The sequence below is a fragment of the Grampus griseus genome (genome assembly GCF_964374135.1).
Source record: "Grampus griseus genome assembly, chromosome: 3".
Taxonomy (NCBI): Eukaryota; Metazoa; Chordata; class Mammalia; order Artiodactyla; family Delphinidae; genus Grampus; species Grampus griseus.
The window spans coordinates 77550579-77570634 of NC_139019.1; the positions used below are offsets into that span (position 1 = coordinate 77550579).

Here is a 20056-nt window from a genome sequence, read left to right on the forward strand (position 1 = left end):
TCAGAACTTCTTAAATTAAAAAAAATTTTTTAATATTTGTTTTGTGCTTTGCCCAGATTGCCCTAATATTTGGTATGTAATTGACTCTCGCAATAGCCCTGTGGGGTGCATGGTATTTCCACATGGGAAGCCAGTTGCTCTTCAGGTTTAATCGACTTACCTGTGGACTCATCACCACTAAGAAGCTTTCAGGCTGAACCTTTCTTCTGAGTTATTAATTATATTCTTGATTCTAGCTTTTTTTTAAAAAAGAACCAAGGTATTAAAACTATACTTCATTCTTTGTTTAAATGAAACTTTAGTTGACATTTAGAAAATGGAAACAAATATTGGAATCAACAGTGATTTTTGAGCTCCTCTCTGCTATTAAACACTGTGGTAGGCACTGTGGAGAATAGAAATGACCCCTGCCTCTTGATCAATTTACAGCTTCATTGATAAGACATGACATACACTTAGAAAAGACTCGGTAACCCTGAACAGCATATATGATTACGTGTTCAAGTGAGAAGTACAAACATATGAGAGTTGAGAAGGTAATATGAGCTAAAGCAGATACAGGTGTTGTATCTTGAGCTAAATCTTCAAGGGGAGGGTAGGAGCTGTCTGAGCAGGGAAAGGCTTCCTCAGCGGTGGGGATGACAAGAAAGGCTTCCTCAGCGGTGGATGGGAGCCTGATGGTGATGATAACACCGACCAGCATTTGTCCAGCACTTACCACTTGCCAAGTGCTGTTGTAATGGGTTCATGTACATCAACTTATCCTTAAAACAACCCTATAAGGTAAGAATTGTTACTATTCTCATTTTATAGATGAGGACACTGAGGCACAGAGAGGTTAAGTAACTTGCTCGAGGTTGCACATGAATTCAATGCTAGCTGGAATTCCACCAGTCTTGAGTCCAGAGCCGCCTCTCACTCTCTTTTTTTTTTTTTTTTTTTTTTTTTGCGGTACGCGGGCCTCTCACTGCTGCGGCCTCTCCCGTTGCGGAGCGCAGGCTCAGCGGCCATGGCTCACGTACCCAGCTGCTCCGCAGCATGTGGGATCTTCCCGGACCGGGGCACGAACCTGCGTCCCCTGCATCGGCAAGCAGACTCTCAACCACTGCGCCACCAGGGAAGCCCTCTCACTCTCTTAACCAGTGAGTTATGCTGCCCGATGAGGTTCTCCTGAGACAGGAAGGACAGCATCCTGGGAGGTGGGGAGACATGGTGTGGGGCATAGCAAGAGACGTAGTGGAATGAGGAGATTAGGTCAAATATGGAAAGTCAAAGGTTCAGGCAGAAGACATTGGACCTTATCTAGGACAGTGAGAAACCACTGAGAGTTTAGTATTTCATCAGAGTGGGAACATAGTATGCATTGATTTCAGGTAAATTAGGCAGCGATAGAAAGGAGTGGGAGCTAGAAGTGGGGGTGGGGATAGGGGTGGGAGAGAACAAGGCATGGAAACTATTAGAAAGGCCTTGATGTAATCCAGGTGTGAGAGATACCTGATTAGACCAGGGAAAGAAATTAAAAGGATGGAATGGTAATGAGGACTTGGAGGTAGACTCCAAGCAATTCAGCGGCAGATGAGTTTCCCTGAATTACGTCATTTGGCCCTTACAGCAACTCCAGAGGCAGGTGGTGTTACTCCCATTTTGCAAATGAGGTTGAAGGCTTCTGGGAGGATAATTAATGTGAATGAGTAAGTGCTGGAGTCGGCATTTGAGCCTGCATCTGACTTTCTTGGCTTCCTCCCTTTAAGGTAAAATAATGTTGTCTGGTAATAAAGTAGGGCTGCTGATAAAGTATGGAGAACTGTTCACATAGTAAATGATATTTAAAATCATGGGCGGAGGGTAGGGGGAGAAGAGGGACTTCCCTGGTGAAGCAGTGGTTGAGAGTCCGCCTGCCGATACAGGGGACACGGGTTCGTGCCCCGGTTCGGGAAGATCCCACATGCCGCGGAGCAACTAAGCCCACGTGCCACAACTACTGAAGACGGCGCGCCTAGAGCCCCTGCTCCACAACAAGAGAAGCCACTGCAATGAGAAGCCTGCACACCGCAACAAAGAGTAGCCCCCACGCACAGCAATGAAGACCCAACGCAGCCAAAAGTAAATAAATAAATAATGTATTAAAAAAATAATAAAGCATGGGGAGAAATCAACTCTCCGAGGATGCAGTAATATAAGAGAGAAGGCAGAGGGTTTGTGACTAAATATTAAAGAGAAGAATGGACCAAGTGGAAAAGGCTTCCAGAAGGAAACAGGTCAGAGGGCTGGGGATTGGACCTGGAGCTCCCTGCGTCACAGCAGCCCTGGGGAAGAGGATGGTCAGTGATTCAAAGTGAAACTGCGGATGGATTATCAGGTGGAAAAGGGCAGCACGTACGTGGGCTGGCATTCTCAGTAACCCTCCGCAAACAAAGACAGCTGGGGTGTGTGAAGGGTGACTGGTGCTGCCGGTGGGAGGCTGTGGGAACGCTGGCAGTGAGGGGTGGGGAGAGGAAGCAAGGTATGGGGTGAGCGGCAGCCGCTGACTCATCTGCTGGGTGTGCTCTGGTTGCACTTTCTGAACTGAGCTGGGGCAAGGAGGGAGATCAAAGTGAGGCTGAGTGACGGGAGGGGAGGATTCCCATGAACCAGCTGACAGTGCCTGGAAAGAAGCTGTTTTTTGGGAGCCCAAGCAAGTGAAAAGACTCTAGGACATGGGAGACAGAGAGGTAAGGAGCCGAGGGAATGAGTTTTTCATCAGCCAGATTTAATGGCAGCAGAATGGATGAGTAAGCCCTCTAGGACCCCGCCCCTTCTGAAGAAGCCCTTGGGTCCAGCCAGGACCTGTGGGCGAGCTCACAACCCTCTCCGCTCACATCCAGCATCACAGGATCGTTGGGTTGGTCCTAGGTCTTGCTTCTCTTCTCGTGCAGCCTCACTAGGCATCCTGCAGAATCAAGGGAAAGCCTTGGATAGAAACCTGCCGTGAGTAAGAGTGGGGGTGAGCAGATTAGTGTACCCAACAGACAGCTCTTTTAAAGGGACCCCATGTGGTGGAGGAGAGACTTCATGCTGCAGTTAGGTCATTACTTGCCTGTATATGGTACTGTAAGTGAGCGGGGATTGGCGAAGGCGGATGGATGCCCACTTAGGATTGCAGTGGTTCGGAAGTTACAGTGCCAGGGCTGGCGCTAGTGAGATACACCTGAAAGGAAGGGCATGTAGGATTCGGATATTTGGGGAAGAGAAGCATCCCAACCAGTGGCACTTATGTGAAAAAAAACATAAAGGGGGAGGTGAGAGAGCTGTGCTCTGAGAAAGGGATGGGCTGGCTGCCTGGAGCAGATGTTCTGCGCTGGGAGATGCGGTGGGATTGGAGACTAGGGTCTTTAAAGGCAAGAGAAAGGATTTCTGTGTGATACAGGGGGTAACAGGAGTCATCATCGCAGGCTCTACTATAGAGGGAGGCATGCGCGTGGGAGTGACACGTGCGAAGACTAGCGTAGCCAGAACAGGTGAGAGAGCTAAAAGGCTGTAGTATGGGAGACCTTTGCAAAATATATGTGAAAAAGGAAAGCAGTTTCCATTTTTCAGGGGTCTTAAAAGCATACCATCTCCCCCTCATATTTCTAATCATTTCCTGCAGTGAACTCCAAAATTCTTATTGTAGCAAGTAAACAAATTTAAAGAGGTTTTGTTGAATAAAGCCAGAACGTTAACATGCCATACTGGATAAGTACAGGATTAAATATTAATTTTTTCTAGGCTGCAATTACTTTCTTTGATCGATATTGCTTTGTTTTAATGAGATTTGACAACACAGTAAGATTGCTTCAGGTGGGCCTACAACTGACTTAGAACCAAAACATTTCTTCGGTCACCTAGGATTTTCTTCATACCTGTTAGAGCACTTAAGTTGTAACTAAACCTGTTTGATGTCTGTTTATTGAGCTGGACTGTGAACTCTTTCAAGGCTGTGACAGTGACATTCATTGTGTATCCTCAGCCCCAGGCTCATTGCTTTTTAAACAGCAATTGTTGAGTGGCTGGGTGGAAAATAATTATATTAAAGTACTTTTTCTCTGTTCTTTGTTACTCTGATTTGTGCCCTAATTAAGGATTATAAATGATTCATAATACTCTGGATGTCAAGAGATTTGCATGGGTCATTTAGGAGGGAGAGTATTGTTATGGCCGCACTTTAGTCTTATATACAGTCCTAATTCCATAGAGAGATTTTGGTATTTGAGCACTGATGTTGCTTTAAAACCGGCTATGCCTTGATATTAGGACCGGCTGAGTGGTCGGTCCTGCAGCAGAGAGTCACTGGTTTAAAAGTCAGGGGGCCTGGCTCAGCCCTGGCACAGACATCTCGGAGGGTCCTCCCCGCCTTCTGCCTGGGTGATGCCCCCGTATCCTTCAATCTCCACATTAACTGTCACTTCTTCAGCATCACCTGTCCTGACTGTCCCCTGAATTAGATCTGGTTGCCTAGTCTGTGGGACATGGTACCCTGTGATTTTCCTTTATAGCACTTATCACAAGTAGTTAATAAAGTGGTTATTCTTTTTTTAAATTTATTTCATTGAAGTATAGTTGATTTACAAGGTTGTGTTAATTTCTGCTGTACAGTGAAGTGATTCAGTTATACATATGTATACACATTCTTTTTCATATTCTTTTCCATTATGGTTTATCACAGGATATTCAGTATAGTTACCTGGGCTACACAGTAGGACCTTGTTGTTTATCCATCCTATATATAATAGTTTGCATCTGCTAATCTCCATCCCTCTCCCCCTTGGCAACCACAAATCTGTTCTCTATGTCTGTGAGTCTGTTTCCGTTTTGTAGATAATTTCATTTGTGTCATATTTTAGATTCCACATGTAAGTGATATCATATGGTATTTGTCTTTCTCTTTCTGAGTTACTTCACTTAGTATGGTAATCTCTAGGTCCATCCATGTTGCCGTAAATGGCATTATTTCATTCTTTTTTTATGGCTGAGAATATTGCATTGTGTTTGTGTGTGTGTATACATATATATATACATATACACCACATCTTCTTTATCCTTTGTTGATGGACATTTAGGTTTTTGTCATGTCTGGCTATTGTAAATGGTGCTGCTGTGAACATAGGGGTGCATGTGTCTTTTTGAATTATAGTTTTGTCCAGCTATATGCCCAGGAGTGGGATTGAAGTGGTTAGTCTATTAATGTCATCTCTGACCAGACTGTAACTTTCACAAGGTCAGAGACAGGTCTGTCGGTTTCCCATCAGCGAACACAGTACTTGACACAAACTATGTTCTGGATAAATACTTCCGGAGCCAATGAACTGTGGTAAATTTTGATGGGTCACTTAATCTTTATGAGATACCATTTTCCTCATCTGTTTAAAACCTACACATTCAAAGTTTTTCTCTAAGGTTCTTCAAAGATTTATGGGTTAACTCTTCAAAATTCTTAAATTATAAGTTATTCACACCTATGATTAGAAAGTCAAACCATGTAGAAGATTTAAATTGAAAGTGTATATATTCCCCCAGTAAAGGTAAGAAATAGTAAACTTTCCTTGTCTTTACAAATAAGATTGAACACACTACACTTAGCCAGAGTTGAACCAGCCCATAACAGGGTGGGATTATTTGCCTCCTTTCCAGCCCCCATGAAGTAGTTTTCCTATTTTAGTTTCAAAATGTTTAGTGCCTTAGTGACGGGATAAAACTTTCACGGAGGAATCTATGCTGAGAACAGGTGTGGCCAAGGCCTTCAGCTAAATTCCCATTACAGCCTGCTCCATGCTTACTTATAGGCATTCCATGGAGATCTGACTGTCCTTGGTGAGCCTTTGAAAGTCTTCTTTCTAGGATTTAAGGATCCCTTCCAGCTATTGCTTAATAAAGCAGTAAGGCAGATTGGAAAACCCAAGGCTATGTAATTTCAGGAATGTTTTAATAAACTTGGATGTTTAGAAAATGAATGTTCACCCGAAGATTTGCAGCTTAAAAAGAACCTTTGTGTGGAGTGTTTGTCTTGGGTGGTTTTAGATGGCTGAGGGAAATCACTGAAGGAGTGGGATGTAGCTAAGTGGAACTTCTTGAGTTTGAACGGACCTTTGTACAACCAATTCTACTTGTGGAAAGACAGAATTGTATAGATATGGGAATGTTAATCCCCACAAACTAAAAAAAAAATTCTCCAGGAAAAATGCATATTCACATATTTGTCCATTAATTTGATGAGGGAAATCTACTTTGGTACCTCTTCCAGTTCTTTATCCCAAAGAGAATGTGAGAGAGACAGCACATGCCTGCCACAGTGACAAGGTGTGTGTGTGTGTGTGTGTGTGTGTGTTTTAGGGTGGGGGGCTGCTTAAGGGTGCTCAGGAATAGTTAAGTTCATATGACTATGTTTGAAAAGTCAGTATACTAAAGCTTTGGGCTTTTATCTGTAAAATGTGGCAATTTAACTCTAAGCGCCAACATGCTCCACATTAAATGAGGTCGGTGGGGAAAGTGATCGTGTTCGTGGGCCATGGGTTATAGTGGGTTCACGCAGTCACCTTGAGTGTGGTGTGTCGAGGTAGGGGAGCTGGGGCACCAGCAGGGATGGGTCCATCCTGCCCGGGGACTGAGCTTCTGAAGTGGCTCAGGGCCAGGCATCAGGGGATGGGGCTCTGGGTGCTGCTGGCAGGGAGCAGCTGTTTACTGACAGCCAGTTACTTAAGAAGACAACTGGTGCCAGATGGAATCTCTGGGCTCTAAAACCTAATGGAACTCAAATGTTAAGGAGGTTTAAATGAGCCTGAGTTGGAATTCACAAAGAATGTAATTGTGAGTTTAATATTAACCAGTGTAAGTTACTAGAGTACCCATGCAAGTGTCCACATCCACATCCCCCTGCTTGGGTGATTAGATTGCAGGGGCTGACTCCACATCCCTAGGAAAGGTGTTTCTTGAATACTTCAGTTACCATTCATCACCTTTGCCCTCCAGGGAGGAGCCTAGATGAGACAGATAATATAGCAATATCCCCTCTGCAACACGATCTCCCACCTTCTCTTCCTTACATGACGATTCTAATCTACCTGAGCCTATTTCCCAGAGCTATGCCTACTTGTCTATCTTACAATAGCCTAGGAATAATGCACTAGCAATTTAATGAACACCTATAATGTGCCAGGCATTTTACCCACATTATCGCAAATAATTACAACCCTGCAAAATAGACATTATAGGCCCCATTTTATATACTTGGAAAACTAAGACCCAAAGTCACAGAGCTAGTAATAGGCAAAGCTGGCATTTGAACAAAATTCTGTAAGTTTCAAAGTCCATGTTCTTTCTGAAAATAATACAAACAATAATTAGAATAATATTTACTGAGTACTTAAATACCAGGCAGTAATAAACTTAGAAGGTAGTTGTTACCTACGGAACAAACATTGAGAAAGGGGAAACCAAAGATCAGAAAATTTAAGTAGCTTGCCCAAGGATTATTTAGTAAGTAGCACACTCCAAATGTGAACCCATTTGATCTGGTTACAAAGGCTTTTTACCCACTGGGCAACACCACATACTGAACTTTTATGGGAGTGGTACTCTAGGTGAGGTAAAACCAAGGTAAAGAGTTAAGAGTAAGTTTGGTTAAAAGGACCTGAAGGACAAAGAAGGTTGTAGGTTAACTATAATTAAGCTTCTTATTTCTTTCCTTTCTAGGTGACAACTTCCTCTGCTTCAACCAGGAAGTCTTCCATTATGAATCCCACAGAAACCAAGGTATGGAGAATCTTCAAGGGTCAACTTGGGTGAATGCCTTTCAGTTGATTATATGGTAAAGCAAAATGAATGTGGGCTGTTGACAGATGGGTTATGTGTCCTAGGAAACTTAGGCTATGGAAGTAAACGTTTTCTTCCTAATTAATGAGAGTCTTTGGAAACTCAACTTTCCTTTCAGTATTTGCCTCAAACACCATCTATACACTTATACGTCATTTTAGAATATCTAGAAAAGAGTAGTCAGCAAGAGTTTTTTGGGTTCTAGACTTGAGTTTTTTAAATTGTAAGATAATTTCTCTAAATACATTTCTCTGGATCTAGAAAAGAATATAAATTCTTAATTTCTTGCTAAAATGGTTTTATTATCCTGGCCACTTAAAACTAAATCTAAGAATGAGAAAGGTTACACTAAGTGAACATAGAAAGAAGTGATACAGATACTGGTTATTTCAGATGCTTTCTGAAGTTTCTTTCTGAAATTTGAGTCATGTGGGGTACCATCTTATTGATAAACCTTTGTCAAGTTCTTGGGATTTATTCTGATTATAATTTCTTGGAATTTCAGAAGAAAAAATACAAGCATGTCCTCCAGTGTGATTGCCACGTGGAGTAAGCCTAGTTCTGAAGAGCTGGCTGAGCTGCCTTAAACCCTCTCCCCTAATTACCATGACTCAAACCGTGTTTCTTGGGAGTGTTTTGGGATGGAAGATTAAAGAGAGAGCATTCTCAAGATGCTCTCAACTAATTCTTATGAGCTAATATTCTTTAGTGCCTTTAAGAGTTACCCCAGCTCCATTATTATCAAATTTCGCTTGTTGAAAATTACCCACATACTTTTGCTTTCTATTTTCCTTGTAACTTTACTATCCCAAGTAGGATCCTATGCCATAACTTAGTACTGGCACCATAACTTAGTGCTACTGAGGGATCCTATGGCCTCATCTTGAACTTTTCTTTAAAGGACATTGCAAATACCTTGAAACACACTGTCCCACTCTAAGCTCTTATAAATGTCATTTAGCACTCATTTTAATTTTTAAATTTATTTTTAATTTAAAGTTATGTTTTTACTTAGTAATTTACATTTACATTAATTTCTTAATTATTTTCAAAATATATGTTAACTGATCCGTAATTAATCTATTAGCTGTCACTACTTATTTATACCAAGCTTAATCTTAAAAAATAAAAAAAATCTGACCTTAATCTTAAAATAATCTTAAGACTGTAGTAGAAATATTTACCCCCCCAAAAAAAAAATTCTCATTGAACCTAGAGTCCATGAAAGTTAAAGTAAGGAGAGAAAGGAAAGCCAGAAATATAGGATTTCTGTTTTATTATTTTGGTTTCATTTGACACAATGCCTGTTTATAATCCACCCCTGCTGACTCTCAGCTTGAGGACCAATGATTATTTCAAGTGTGCCCTGTTATCCAGAGTAAGTGTCAGCAAACACTTCAGCCATTGCTAAGCATGAATCATGAGAATTCCTGGCACTTCTACGGAACTGGATGAAGAGGAGAGAGAGAGAGGAAAGTAGGAGAGAGAAGGAGGGAGAGACAAAAATAAGATGCACATGATGAAGTGTCACCAGTGGCTGACTCAGGACCACTTTTTGCCTCAATTCTCTTTCCTTGGTGGATTTCAATCACACTATTCTCATTAATCATCTTATCTTCATGTGCTGCTTTTTAAATTTTTTTTTAATTTTAATTTTAAGAAATGTTTATTTTATATTGGAGTGTAGTTGATTTACAACGTTGTATTAGTTTCAGGTGTACAGCAAAGTCATTCAGTTTTACATATACATGTATCTACTCTTTTTCAAATTCTTTTCCCGTTTAGGTTATTACAGAATATTGAGTAGAGTTCCCTGTGCTATACAGTAGATCCTTGTTGGCTATCTATTTTAAACATACTAGTGTGTATATGTCAATCCCAAACTCCCAATTTATCTCTCACCCCAACCTTTCCCCTTTAATAAGCATAAGTTTGTTATCGAAGGCTGTGAGTCTGTTTCTGTTTTGTAAATAAGTTCATTTGTATCATTTTTTTTAGATTCTGCATGTAAGTGATATCATGTGATATTGTCTTTCTCTTTCTGACTTACTTCACTTAGTATGATACTCTCCAGGTCCATCCACATTGCTGCAAATGGCATTATTTCATTCTTTTTAATGGCTGAGTAATATTCCATTGTATATATGTACCCCATCTTCTTTATCCATTCATCTGTCCACAGATATTTAGGTTACTTCCATGTCTTGGCTATTGTAAACAGTGCTGCAATAAACACTGGGGTGCATGTATCTCTTTGAACCATTGTTTTCTCCGGATATATATGCTTAGGAGTGGGATAGCTAGATCATCTGGTAGCTCTATTTTTAGTTTCTTTTTTATTTTATTTTATTTTATTTTATTTTATTTTATTTTATTTATTTATTTATTTTTGTGGTACACGGGCCTCTCACTGTTGTGGCCTCTCCCGTTGCGGAGCACAGGCTCCGGACACGCAGGCTCAGCGGCCATGGCTCACGGGCCCAGCCGCTCTGCGGCATGTGGGATCTTCCCGAACCAGGGCACGAACCCGTGTCCCCTGCATCGGCAGGCGGACTCTCAACCACTGCGCCACCAGTGAAGCCCCTATTTTTAGTTTCTTAAGGAACCTCCATACTGTTCTCCATAGTGGTTGTACCAATTCACATTCCCACCAACAGTGTAGGAGGGTTCTCGTTTCTCCGTACCCTCTCCAGCATTTATTGTTGGTAGACTTTTTGATGATGGCCATTCTGACTGGTGTGAAGTGATATCTCATTGTAGTTTTCATTTGCATTTCTCTAATAATTAGCAAGGTTGGGCATCTTTTGATGTCCCTCTTGGCCCATCTGTATGTCTTCTTTGGAGCAATGTCTGTTTAGGTCTTCTGCCCATTTTTTGATTGGGTTGTTTGGTTTTTTTGATATTGAGTTGCATGAGCTGTCTGTAAATTTTGGAGATTAATCCCTTGTCGGTCACATCATTTGCAAACATTTTCTTGCATTCTGTAGGTTGCCTTTTCATTTTGTTTATGGTTTTCTTAGCTGTACAAAGGCTTTTAACTTTAATTAGGTCCCATTTGTTTATTTTTGTTTTTACTTCCATTACTCTAGGAGACAGGTCCAAAAAGGTATTGCTGTGATTTATGTCAAAGTGTGTTCTGCCTATGTTTTCCTCTGAGAGTTTTATAGTATCTGGTCTTACATTTGGGTCTTTAATCCATTCTGAGTTTATTTTTGTGTATGGTGTTAGAGAATTTTCTAATTTCATTCTCTTACATTTAGCTGTCTAGTTTTCCCAGCACCATTTATTGAAGAGACTGTCTTTTCTCCATGATACAGTCTTGCCTCATTTGTTGTAGATTAATTGACTATAGGTGCGTGGGTTTATTTCTGGGCTTTCTATACTGTTCCATTGATCTATATTTCTGATTTTGTGCTGGTACCATACTGTTTTGATGACTGTAGCTTTGCAGTATAGTCTGAAGTCAGGGAGTCTGATTCCTCCAGTTCTGTTTTTCTTTCTCAAAATTGCTTTGGATATTCGGGGTCTTTTGTGTTTTCATACAAATTTTAAAAATTTTTGTTCTAGTTCTGTGAAAAATGCCATTGGTAATTTGATAAGTTGCATTGAGTCTGTAGATTGCCTTGGGTAGTATAGTCATTTTGAAAATATTGCTTCTTCCAATCCAAGAACACGGTATATTTGTTTGTGTCATCTTTGATTTCTTTCTTCAGCGTCCTATAGTTTCTGGAGTACAGGTCTTTTACATCCTTAGGTAGGTTTATTCCTAGGTATTTTATTCTTTTGATGTAATGGTAAATGGGATTCTTTGCTTAATTTCTTTTTCTGACCTTTTGTTGTTAGTGTGTAGAAATGCAACAGATTTCTCTGTATTAATTTTGTATAATGCACTTTACCAGATTCATTGATTAGCTCTAGTAGTTTTCTGGTAGCATCTTTAGGATTTCCCAGGTATAGTATCATGTCATCTGCAAACAGTGACATTTTTACTTCTCCTTTTCCAGTTTGGATTCTATTTCTTTTTCTTATTGCCATGGCTAGGACTTCCAAAACTATGTTGAATAAAAGCAGTGAGACTGGACATCCTTATCTTGTTCCTGATCTTAGAGGAAATGCTTTCGGCTCTTCACTGTTGAGTATGTTGTTAGCTGTAGGTTTGCCATATATGGGCTTTATTATGTTGTGGTATGTTCCCTCTGTGCCCACTCTCTGGAGAGTTTTTATCATAAATGGGTGTTGAATTTTGTCAAAAGCTTTTTCTGCATCTATTGAGATGATCATATGGTTTTTATTCTTCAATTTGTTGACGTAGTGTATCACACTGATTGACTTGCAGATATTGAAAAATTCTTGCATCCCTGGGATAAACCTCAATTGATTGTGGTAGATGATCCTTTTAATGTATTGTTGGATTCAGTTTGCTAGTATTTTGTTGAGGATTTTTGTGTTCATCAGTGATACTGGCCTATAATTTTCTTTTTTGGTGGTTCTTTGTCTGGTTTTGGTATCAAGTTGATGGTGGCCTCATAGAATGAGTTTGGGAGTGTTCCTTCCTCTGCGATTTTTTGGAATAGTTTCAGAAGGTAGGTGTTAACTCTTCACTAAGTGATAGAACTTGCCTGTGAAGCCATCTGGTCCTGGACTTTTATTTGTTGGGAGTTTTTTAGTCACAGTTTCAATTTCAGTACTTGTGATTGGTCTGTTAATATTTTCTATTTCTTCCTGGTTCAGTCTTGGGAGATTGTACCTCTCTAAGAATTTGTCCATTTCTTCTAGGTTTTCCATTTTATTGGCATATAGTTGCTTGTAGTAGTCTCTTATGATCCTTTGTATTTCTGTGGTGTCCATTGTAACTTCTTTCTCATTTCTAGTTTTACTGATTTGAGCCCTCTCCCTTTTTTTCTTGCTGAGTCTGGCTAAAGGTTTATCCATTTTGTTTATCTTTTCAAAGTACCAGCTTTCAGTTTCATTGATCTTTTCTATGGTTTTCTTTGTCTCTATTCCCTTTATTTCTGCTCTGATCTTTATAATTTGTTTCCTTCTACTGACTTTGGGTTTTGTTTGTTCTTCTTTCTCTAGTTGCTTTAGGTGTAAGGTTAGATTATTTATTTGAGATGTTTCTTCTTTCCTGAGGTAAGATTGTATCACTATAAACTTCCCTCTTAGAACTGCTTTTACTGCATCCCACAGGTTTTGAATCATCATGCTTTCACTTTCATTTGTCTGTAGATATTTTTTCATTTCCTCTTTTATTTCTTCAGTGATCCATTAGTTGTTTAGTAGCATACTGTTTATTGTTTAGCCTTCACATCTTTTTGTTTTTTACAGTTTCTTTCTTGTAGTTGATTTATAATCTCATAGAGTTGTGGTTGGAAAAGATGCTTGATATGATTTCACTTTTCTTAAATTTACTGAGACTGGCTTTGTGGCGTAGGATATTATCAATCCTGGAGAATGTTCTGTGGGCACTTGAGAAGAAAGTGTATTCTGTTGCTTTTGATTGAATACTCTGTAAATATAAATGAAGTCCATCTGGTCTAATGTGTCATTTAAGACCTTTGTTTCCATATTGATTTTCTGTCTGGATGATCTGTCCATTGATGAAAGTGGGGTGTTAAAGTCCCCCATTATTATTGTGTTACTGTCAATTTCTCCTTTTATGGCTGTTAGCATTTGCCTTATATATTGGGGTGCTCCCACGTTGGGTGCATATTATATTTACAGTTGTTATATTATCTTGAGGATTGATCCCTTGATCATTACATAGTGTCCTTCTTTGTCTCTTGTAACAGTCTTTATTTTAAAGTCTATTTTGTCTGATATGAGTATTGCCACTCCAGCCTTCTTTCAATTTCCATTCCCTCACTTTTGGTCTGTATATGTCCCTAGATCTGAAGTGGGTCTCTTGTAGACAGCATATATAAGGGTCTTGTTTTCTATGTCTTTTGGTTGGAGAATTTAATCCATTTACATTTAAGGTAACTATATGTATATTCTTATTGTCATTTTATTGTTTTGAATTTGTTTTTGTGGGTCTTTTTTCTCCCCTTCCTCTAGTTCATTATTAAACAGTTCTTGTGTCTTCTCGATCTGTGCCTCCATTCTTTTTCTGAGATCTTGGATCATCTTTACTGTCATTACTCTGAATTCTGTTTCAGGTAGATTGCCTATCTCCACCTCCCTTAGTTGTTCTTCTGGGGTTTTACCTTGTTCCTTTGTCTAGGACATATTTCTCTGCCATCTCATTTTGTCTGACTTTCTGTGATTGCAGTATCTGTTTTGTAGGCTGCAGGGTTGTAGTTCTTCTTGCTTCTGCTGTCTGCACCCTGGTGGATGAGGCTGTCTAAGGAGCTCGTGCAGGCTTCCTAGTGGGAGAGCCTGGTTCTTGCCCACTGATGGGTGGAACTGGGTCTTGTCCCTCTGGTGGTGGGCAGGGCTGTGTCAGGGGGTGTGTTTAGCTGTGGGCTTAGGAAGACTTTAAGTAGCCTGTCTGCTGGTGGGTGAGGCTGTGTTCCTGCTTTGTTGGTTGTTTGATCTGAGGCATCCCAGCACTGGAGCCTACAGGCTGTTGGGTAGGGCCAGGTCTTGGTGAGAAAATGGCAGCCTCCGGGAGGGCTCACACCAATGAGTACTCCCCAGAGCTACCGCCACCAATGTCTTTGTCCCCAGAGTGAGCCACAGCCACCCCCTGCTTCCACAGGAGACCATCCAATACCAGCAGGTAAGTCTGGCCCAGACTCCTGTGAGGTCACTGCTTCTTTCCCTGGGTCCTGGTACACACAGGACCTTGTGTGTGCCTTCCAAGATTGGAGTTACTGTTTCCCCAGTCCTGTGGAATTCCTGTGATCAAACCCCACTGGCCTTCAAAGCCAGACACACTAGGGGCTCCTCCTCCCAAAACCAGACCCCCAGGCTGCAGAGCCTGACATGGGGCTCAGAATTTTCACCCTTATGGGAGAACCTCTGCAATATACTTATTTTCCAGTCTGTGGGTCACCCACCCAGCAGGTATGGGATTTGATTTTATTATGATTGCGCCCCTCCCACCATCTCATTGTGGCTGCTTCTTTGTCTTTGGATGTAGGATATCTTTTTTGGTAGGTTCCAGTGTTTGTTTCTTTGTTTGTTTTTGTTGATGGTTGTTCAGCAGTTAGTTGTGATTTTAGTGTTTTCATGAGGAGAGGAAAGCTCACGTCCTTCTACTCTGCCATCTTGTCTCCACCTCCCTTCATGTACCTCTTTTTTTCTTTTTAACATCTTTATTGGAGTATAATTGCACTAACACAATGGTGTGTTAGTTTCTGCTTTATAAAAAAGTGAATCAGTTATACACATACATATGTCCCCATATCTCTTTCCTCTTGCATATCCCTCCCTCCCACCCTCCCTATCCCACCCCACTAGGTGGTCACAAAGCACCAAGCTGATCTCCCTGTGCTATGCGGTTGCTTCCCACTAGCTAGCTATTTTACATTTGGTAGTGTATATATGTCCATGCTACTCTCACACTTTGTCCCAGCTTACCCTTCCCCCTCCCCATATCCTCAAGTCCATCCTCTAGTAGGTCTGTGTCTTTATTCCCATCTTGCCCCTAGGTTCTTCATGACCAATTTTTTTTTTTTAGATTCCATATATAATGTGTTAGCATATGGTATTTGTTTTTCTCTTTCTCTGACTTACTTCACTGTATGACAGACTCTAGGTCCATCCACCTCACTACAAATAACTCAATTTCGTTTCTTTTTATGGCTGAGTAATATTCCATTCTTTATATGTGCCACATCTTCTTTATCCATTCATCTGCCGATGGACACTTAGGTTACTTCCATGTCCTGGCTATTGTGAATAGTGCTGCAACAAACATTTTGGTACATGACTCTTTTTGAATTATGGTTTTCTCAGGGTATATGCCCAGTAGTGAGATTGCTGGGTCGTATGGTAGTTCTGTTTGTAGTTTTTTAAGGAACCTCCATACTGTTCTCCATAGTGGCTGTATCAATTTATGTTCCCACAAACAGTGCAAGAGGGCACCCTTTTCTCCACACCCTCTCCAGCATTTATTGTTTGTAGATTTTTTGATGATGGCCATTCTGACCAGTGTGAGATGATATCTCATTGTAGTTTTGATTTGCATTTCCCTAATGATTAATGACATTGAGCATTCTTTCATGTGTTTGTTGGCAATCTGTATATCTTCTTTGGAGAAATGTCTATTTAGGTCTTCTGCCCATTTTTGGATTGGATTGTTTTTTTTTTGATATTGAGCTGCCTGAGCTGCTTGTAAATTTTGGAGATTAATCCTTTGTCAGTTGCTTCATTTGCAAATATTTTCCCCCATTCTGAGGGTTGTCTTTTCATCTTGTTTGTGGTTTCTGTTGCTGTGCAAAAGCTTTTAAGTTTCATTAGGTCCCATTTGTTTATTTTTGTTTTTATTTTCATTTCTCTAGGAGATGGGTCAAAAGGGATCTTGCTGTGATTTATGTCATAGTCTATTTTTTTTTAAAGGGGTGGTACAAGGGGTGTGCGTGATGCAACTGTTCTTTGTTTTTTCTTTTATTTATTTTATTTATTTACTTATGGCTGCGTTGGTTCTTCATTGCTGCGCCTGGGCTTTCTCTAGTTGCAGCGAGCAGGGGCTGCTCTTCATTGCGGTGCGTGGGCTTCTCATTGTGGTCGGAAAAGATACTTGATACGATTTCAATTTTCTTAAATTTACCAAGGTTTGATCTGTGACCCAAGATATGATCTATCTTGGAGACTGTTCCATGAGCATTTGAGAAGAATGTGTATTCTGTTGTTTTTGGATGGAATGTCCTATAAATACCAATTTAGTCCATCTTGTTTAATGTATCATTTAAAGCTTGCGTTCCCCTATTTATTTTCATTTTGGATGATCTGTCCATTGATGAAAGTGGGGTGTTAAAGTCCCCTTCTATGGTTGTGTTACTGGCGATTTCCCCTTTTATGGCTGTTAGTATTTGCCTTATGTATTGAGGTGCTCCTATGTTGGGTGCATAAATATTTACAGTTGTTCTATCTTCTTCTTGGATCGATCCCTTGATCATTATGTAGTGTCCTTCTTTGTCTCTTCTAATAGTCTTTATTTTAAAGTCTATTTTGTCTGATATGAGAATTGCTACTCCAGCTTTCTTTTGGTTTCCATTTGCATGGAATATCTTTTTCCATCCTCTCACTTTCAGTCTGTATGTGTCCGTAGGTCTGAAATGGGTCTCTTGTAGACAGCATATATATGGGTCTTGTTTTTGTATCCATTCAGCCAGTCTGTGTCTTTTGGTTGTAGCATTTAATCCATTTACATTTAAGGTAATTATCGATATGTATGTTCCTATTCCCATTTTCTTAATTCTTTTGGGTTTGTTATTGTAGGTCTTTTCCTTCTCTTGTGTTTCTTGCCTAGAGAAGATCCTTTAGCATTTGTTGTAAAGCTGGTTTGGTGGTGCTGAACTCTCTCAGCTTTTGCTTGTCTGTAAAGGGTTTAATTTCTCTATCAAATCTGAATGAGATCCTTGCTGGGTAGAGTAATCTTGCTTATAGGTTTTTCTCCTTCATCACTTTAAATATGTCCTGCCAGTCCCTTCTGGCTTGCAGAGTTTGTGCTGAAAGATCAGCTGTTAACCTCATGGGGATTCCCTTGTGTGTTATTTGTTGTTTTTCCCTTGCTGCTTTTAATATGTTTTCTTTGTATTTAATTTTTGACAGTTTGATTAATATGCGTCTTGGTGTGTTTCTCCTTGGGTTTATCCTGTATGGGACTCTCTGTGCTTCCTGGACTTGATTAACTATTTCCTTTCCCATATTAGGGAAGTTTTCAACTATAATCTCTTCATATATTTTCTCAGTCCCTTTCTTTTTCTCTTCTTCTGGGACCCCTATAATTTGAATGTTGGTGCATTTAATGTTGTCCCAGAAGTCTCTGAGACTGTCTTCAATTCTTCTCATTCTTTTGTCTTTCTTCTGCTCTGCAGTAGTTATTTCCACTATTTTATCTTCCAGGTCACTTATCCGTTCTTCTGCCTCAGTTATTCTGCTCTTGATCCCATCTAGAGAATTTTTAATTTCATTTATTGTGTTGTTCATCACTGTTTGTTTGCTCTTTAGTTCTTCTAGGTCCTTGTTAAACATTTCTTGTATTTCCTCCATTCTATTTCCAAGATTTTGGATCATCTTTACTATCATTATTGTGAATTGTTTTTCATGTAGACTGCCTATTTCCTCTTCATTTGTTAGGTCTGGTGGGTTTTTGCCTTGCTCCTTCATCTGCTGTGAGTTTCTCTGTCTTATCATTTTGCTTAACTTAGTGTGTGTGGGGTCTCCTTTTCACAGGCCGCAGGTTCATAGTTCCCGTTGTTTTTGGTGTCTGTCCCCAGTGGCTAAGGTTGGTTCAGTGGGCTGTGTAGGCTTCCTGGTGGAGGGGACTAGTGCCTGTGTTCTGGTGGATGAGGCTGGATCTTGTTTTTCTGGTGGGCAGGTCCACGTCTGATGGTGTGTTTTGGGGTGTTTGTGGCCTTATTATGATTTTAGGCAGCCTTTCTGCTAATGGATGTGGTTGTGTTGCTGTCTTGCTGGTTGTTTGGTGTAGGGTGTCCAGCACTATAGCTTGCTGGTCGTTGAGTGGAACTCGGTGTTGACGTTGAGATGGAGATCTCTGGGAGATATTTGTTGTTTCATATTATGTGGAGCTGGGAGGTCTCTTGTGGACCAGTGTCCTGAAGTTGGCTCTCCCACCTCAGAGGCACAGCCCTGACGCCTGGCTGGAGCACCAAGAGCCTGTCATCCACACAGTTCAGAATAAAAGGGAGAAAAAAGAGAAAGAGAGAAAGAAGAAGATAAAATAAAATAAAGTAAAGTAAAATAAATAGTTATTAAAATAAAAAATAAAAATTTTTTAAATAATTATTTTCTAAGTAATTAAAAAAAGAAAAGAAAGAAGAGAGCAACCAAACCAAAAAACAAATCTACCAATGATAACAGGTGCTAAAAACTATACTAAAAAACAAAACAAAACAAAAAATGGACAGTCAGAACCCTAGGACAAATGGTAAAAACAAAGCTATACTGACAAAATAACACACAGAAGCATACACATACGCACTCACAAAATGAGAAAAAGGGGAAAAAATGTATAGATCGTTGCTCCCAAAGTCCACCTCCTCAATTTGGGATGATTTGTTGTGTATTCGGTATTCCACAGATGCAGGGTACATCAAGTTGATTGTGGAGATTTAATCCACTGCTCCTGAGGCTGCTGGGAGAGATTTCCCGTTTTCTTCTTTGTTCCCACAGCTCCTGGGGTTCAGCTTTGGATTTGGTCCCGCCTCTGCATGTAGGTCGCCAGCGGGCGTCTGTTCTTCGCTCAGGACAGGGTTAAAGGAGCAGCTGATTTGGCGGTTCTGGCTCACTCAGGCCGGGGGGAGGGAGGGGTACAGAGTGCGGGGTGAGCCTGCGGCGGCAGAGGCCGGCATGACATTGCACCAGCCTGAGGCGTGCCGTGTGTTCTCTGCGCCTTGTGTTCTCCATGCCGTGTGTTCTCCGGGGGAAGTTGTCCCTGGATCACGGGACCCTGGCAGTGGCGGGCTGCACAGGCTTCCGGGAGGAGAGGTGTGGATAGTGACCTGTGCTCGCACACAGGCTTCTTGGTGGCGGCAGCAGCAGCCTTAGCGTCCCATGCCCGTCTCTGGGTCTGCGCTGAAAGCCACGGCTCGCGCCTGTCTCTGGAGCTCCTTTAACTGGTGCTCTTAATCCCCTCTCCTCGCGCACCAGGAAACAAAGAGGCAAGAAAAAGTCTCTTGCGTCTTTGGCAGCTCCAGACCTTTTCCCAGACTCCCTCCCGGCTAGCTGTGGCACACTAGCCCCCTTCAGGCTGTGTTCATGCTGCCAGCCCCAGTCCTCTCCCTGCGATCCAACCTCCGAAGCCTGAGCCTCAGCTCCCAGCCCCCACCCGTGCCGGCAGTGAGCAGACAAGCCTCTCAGTCTGGTGAGTGCTGGTCGGCACCGATCCTCCGTGCGGAAATCTCTGCTTTGCCCTCCGCACCCCTGTTGCTATGCTCTCCTCCGTGGCTCCGCATCTTCCCCCCTCTGCCACCCGCAGTCTCCGCCCGCGAAGGGGCTTCCTAGTGTGTGAAACCTTTCCTCCTTCACTGCTCCCTCCCACTGGTGCGGGTTCCGTCCCTATTCTTTTGTCTCTGTTTTTTATTTTTTCTTTTGTCCT

At 41.2% G+C, this 20056-nt stretch overlaps 1 protein-coding gene across 13 annotated transcripts in view; it reads left to right on the forward strand.

Moving 5' to 3' along the window:
- The window catches only part of CAST (calpastatin), a 125474-nt gene that overhangs the window by 56513 nt on the left and 48905 nt on the right, over positions 1–20056 (forward strand). For all 13 annotated transcript variants that reach the window (XM_082650618.1, XM_082650620.1, XM_082650622.1 and 10 more), the window contains one exon: positions 7708–7767. In XM_082650618.1, the coding sequence (XP_082506744.1) occupies positions 7747–7767 (21 nt within the window). In that variant the 5' untranslated portion in view covers positions 7708–7746. The remainder of the gene's footprint in view (positions 1–7707; positions 7768–20056) is intronic.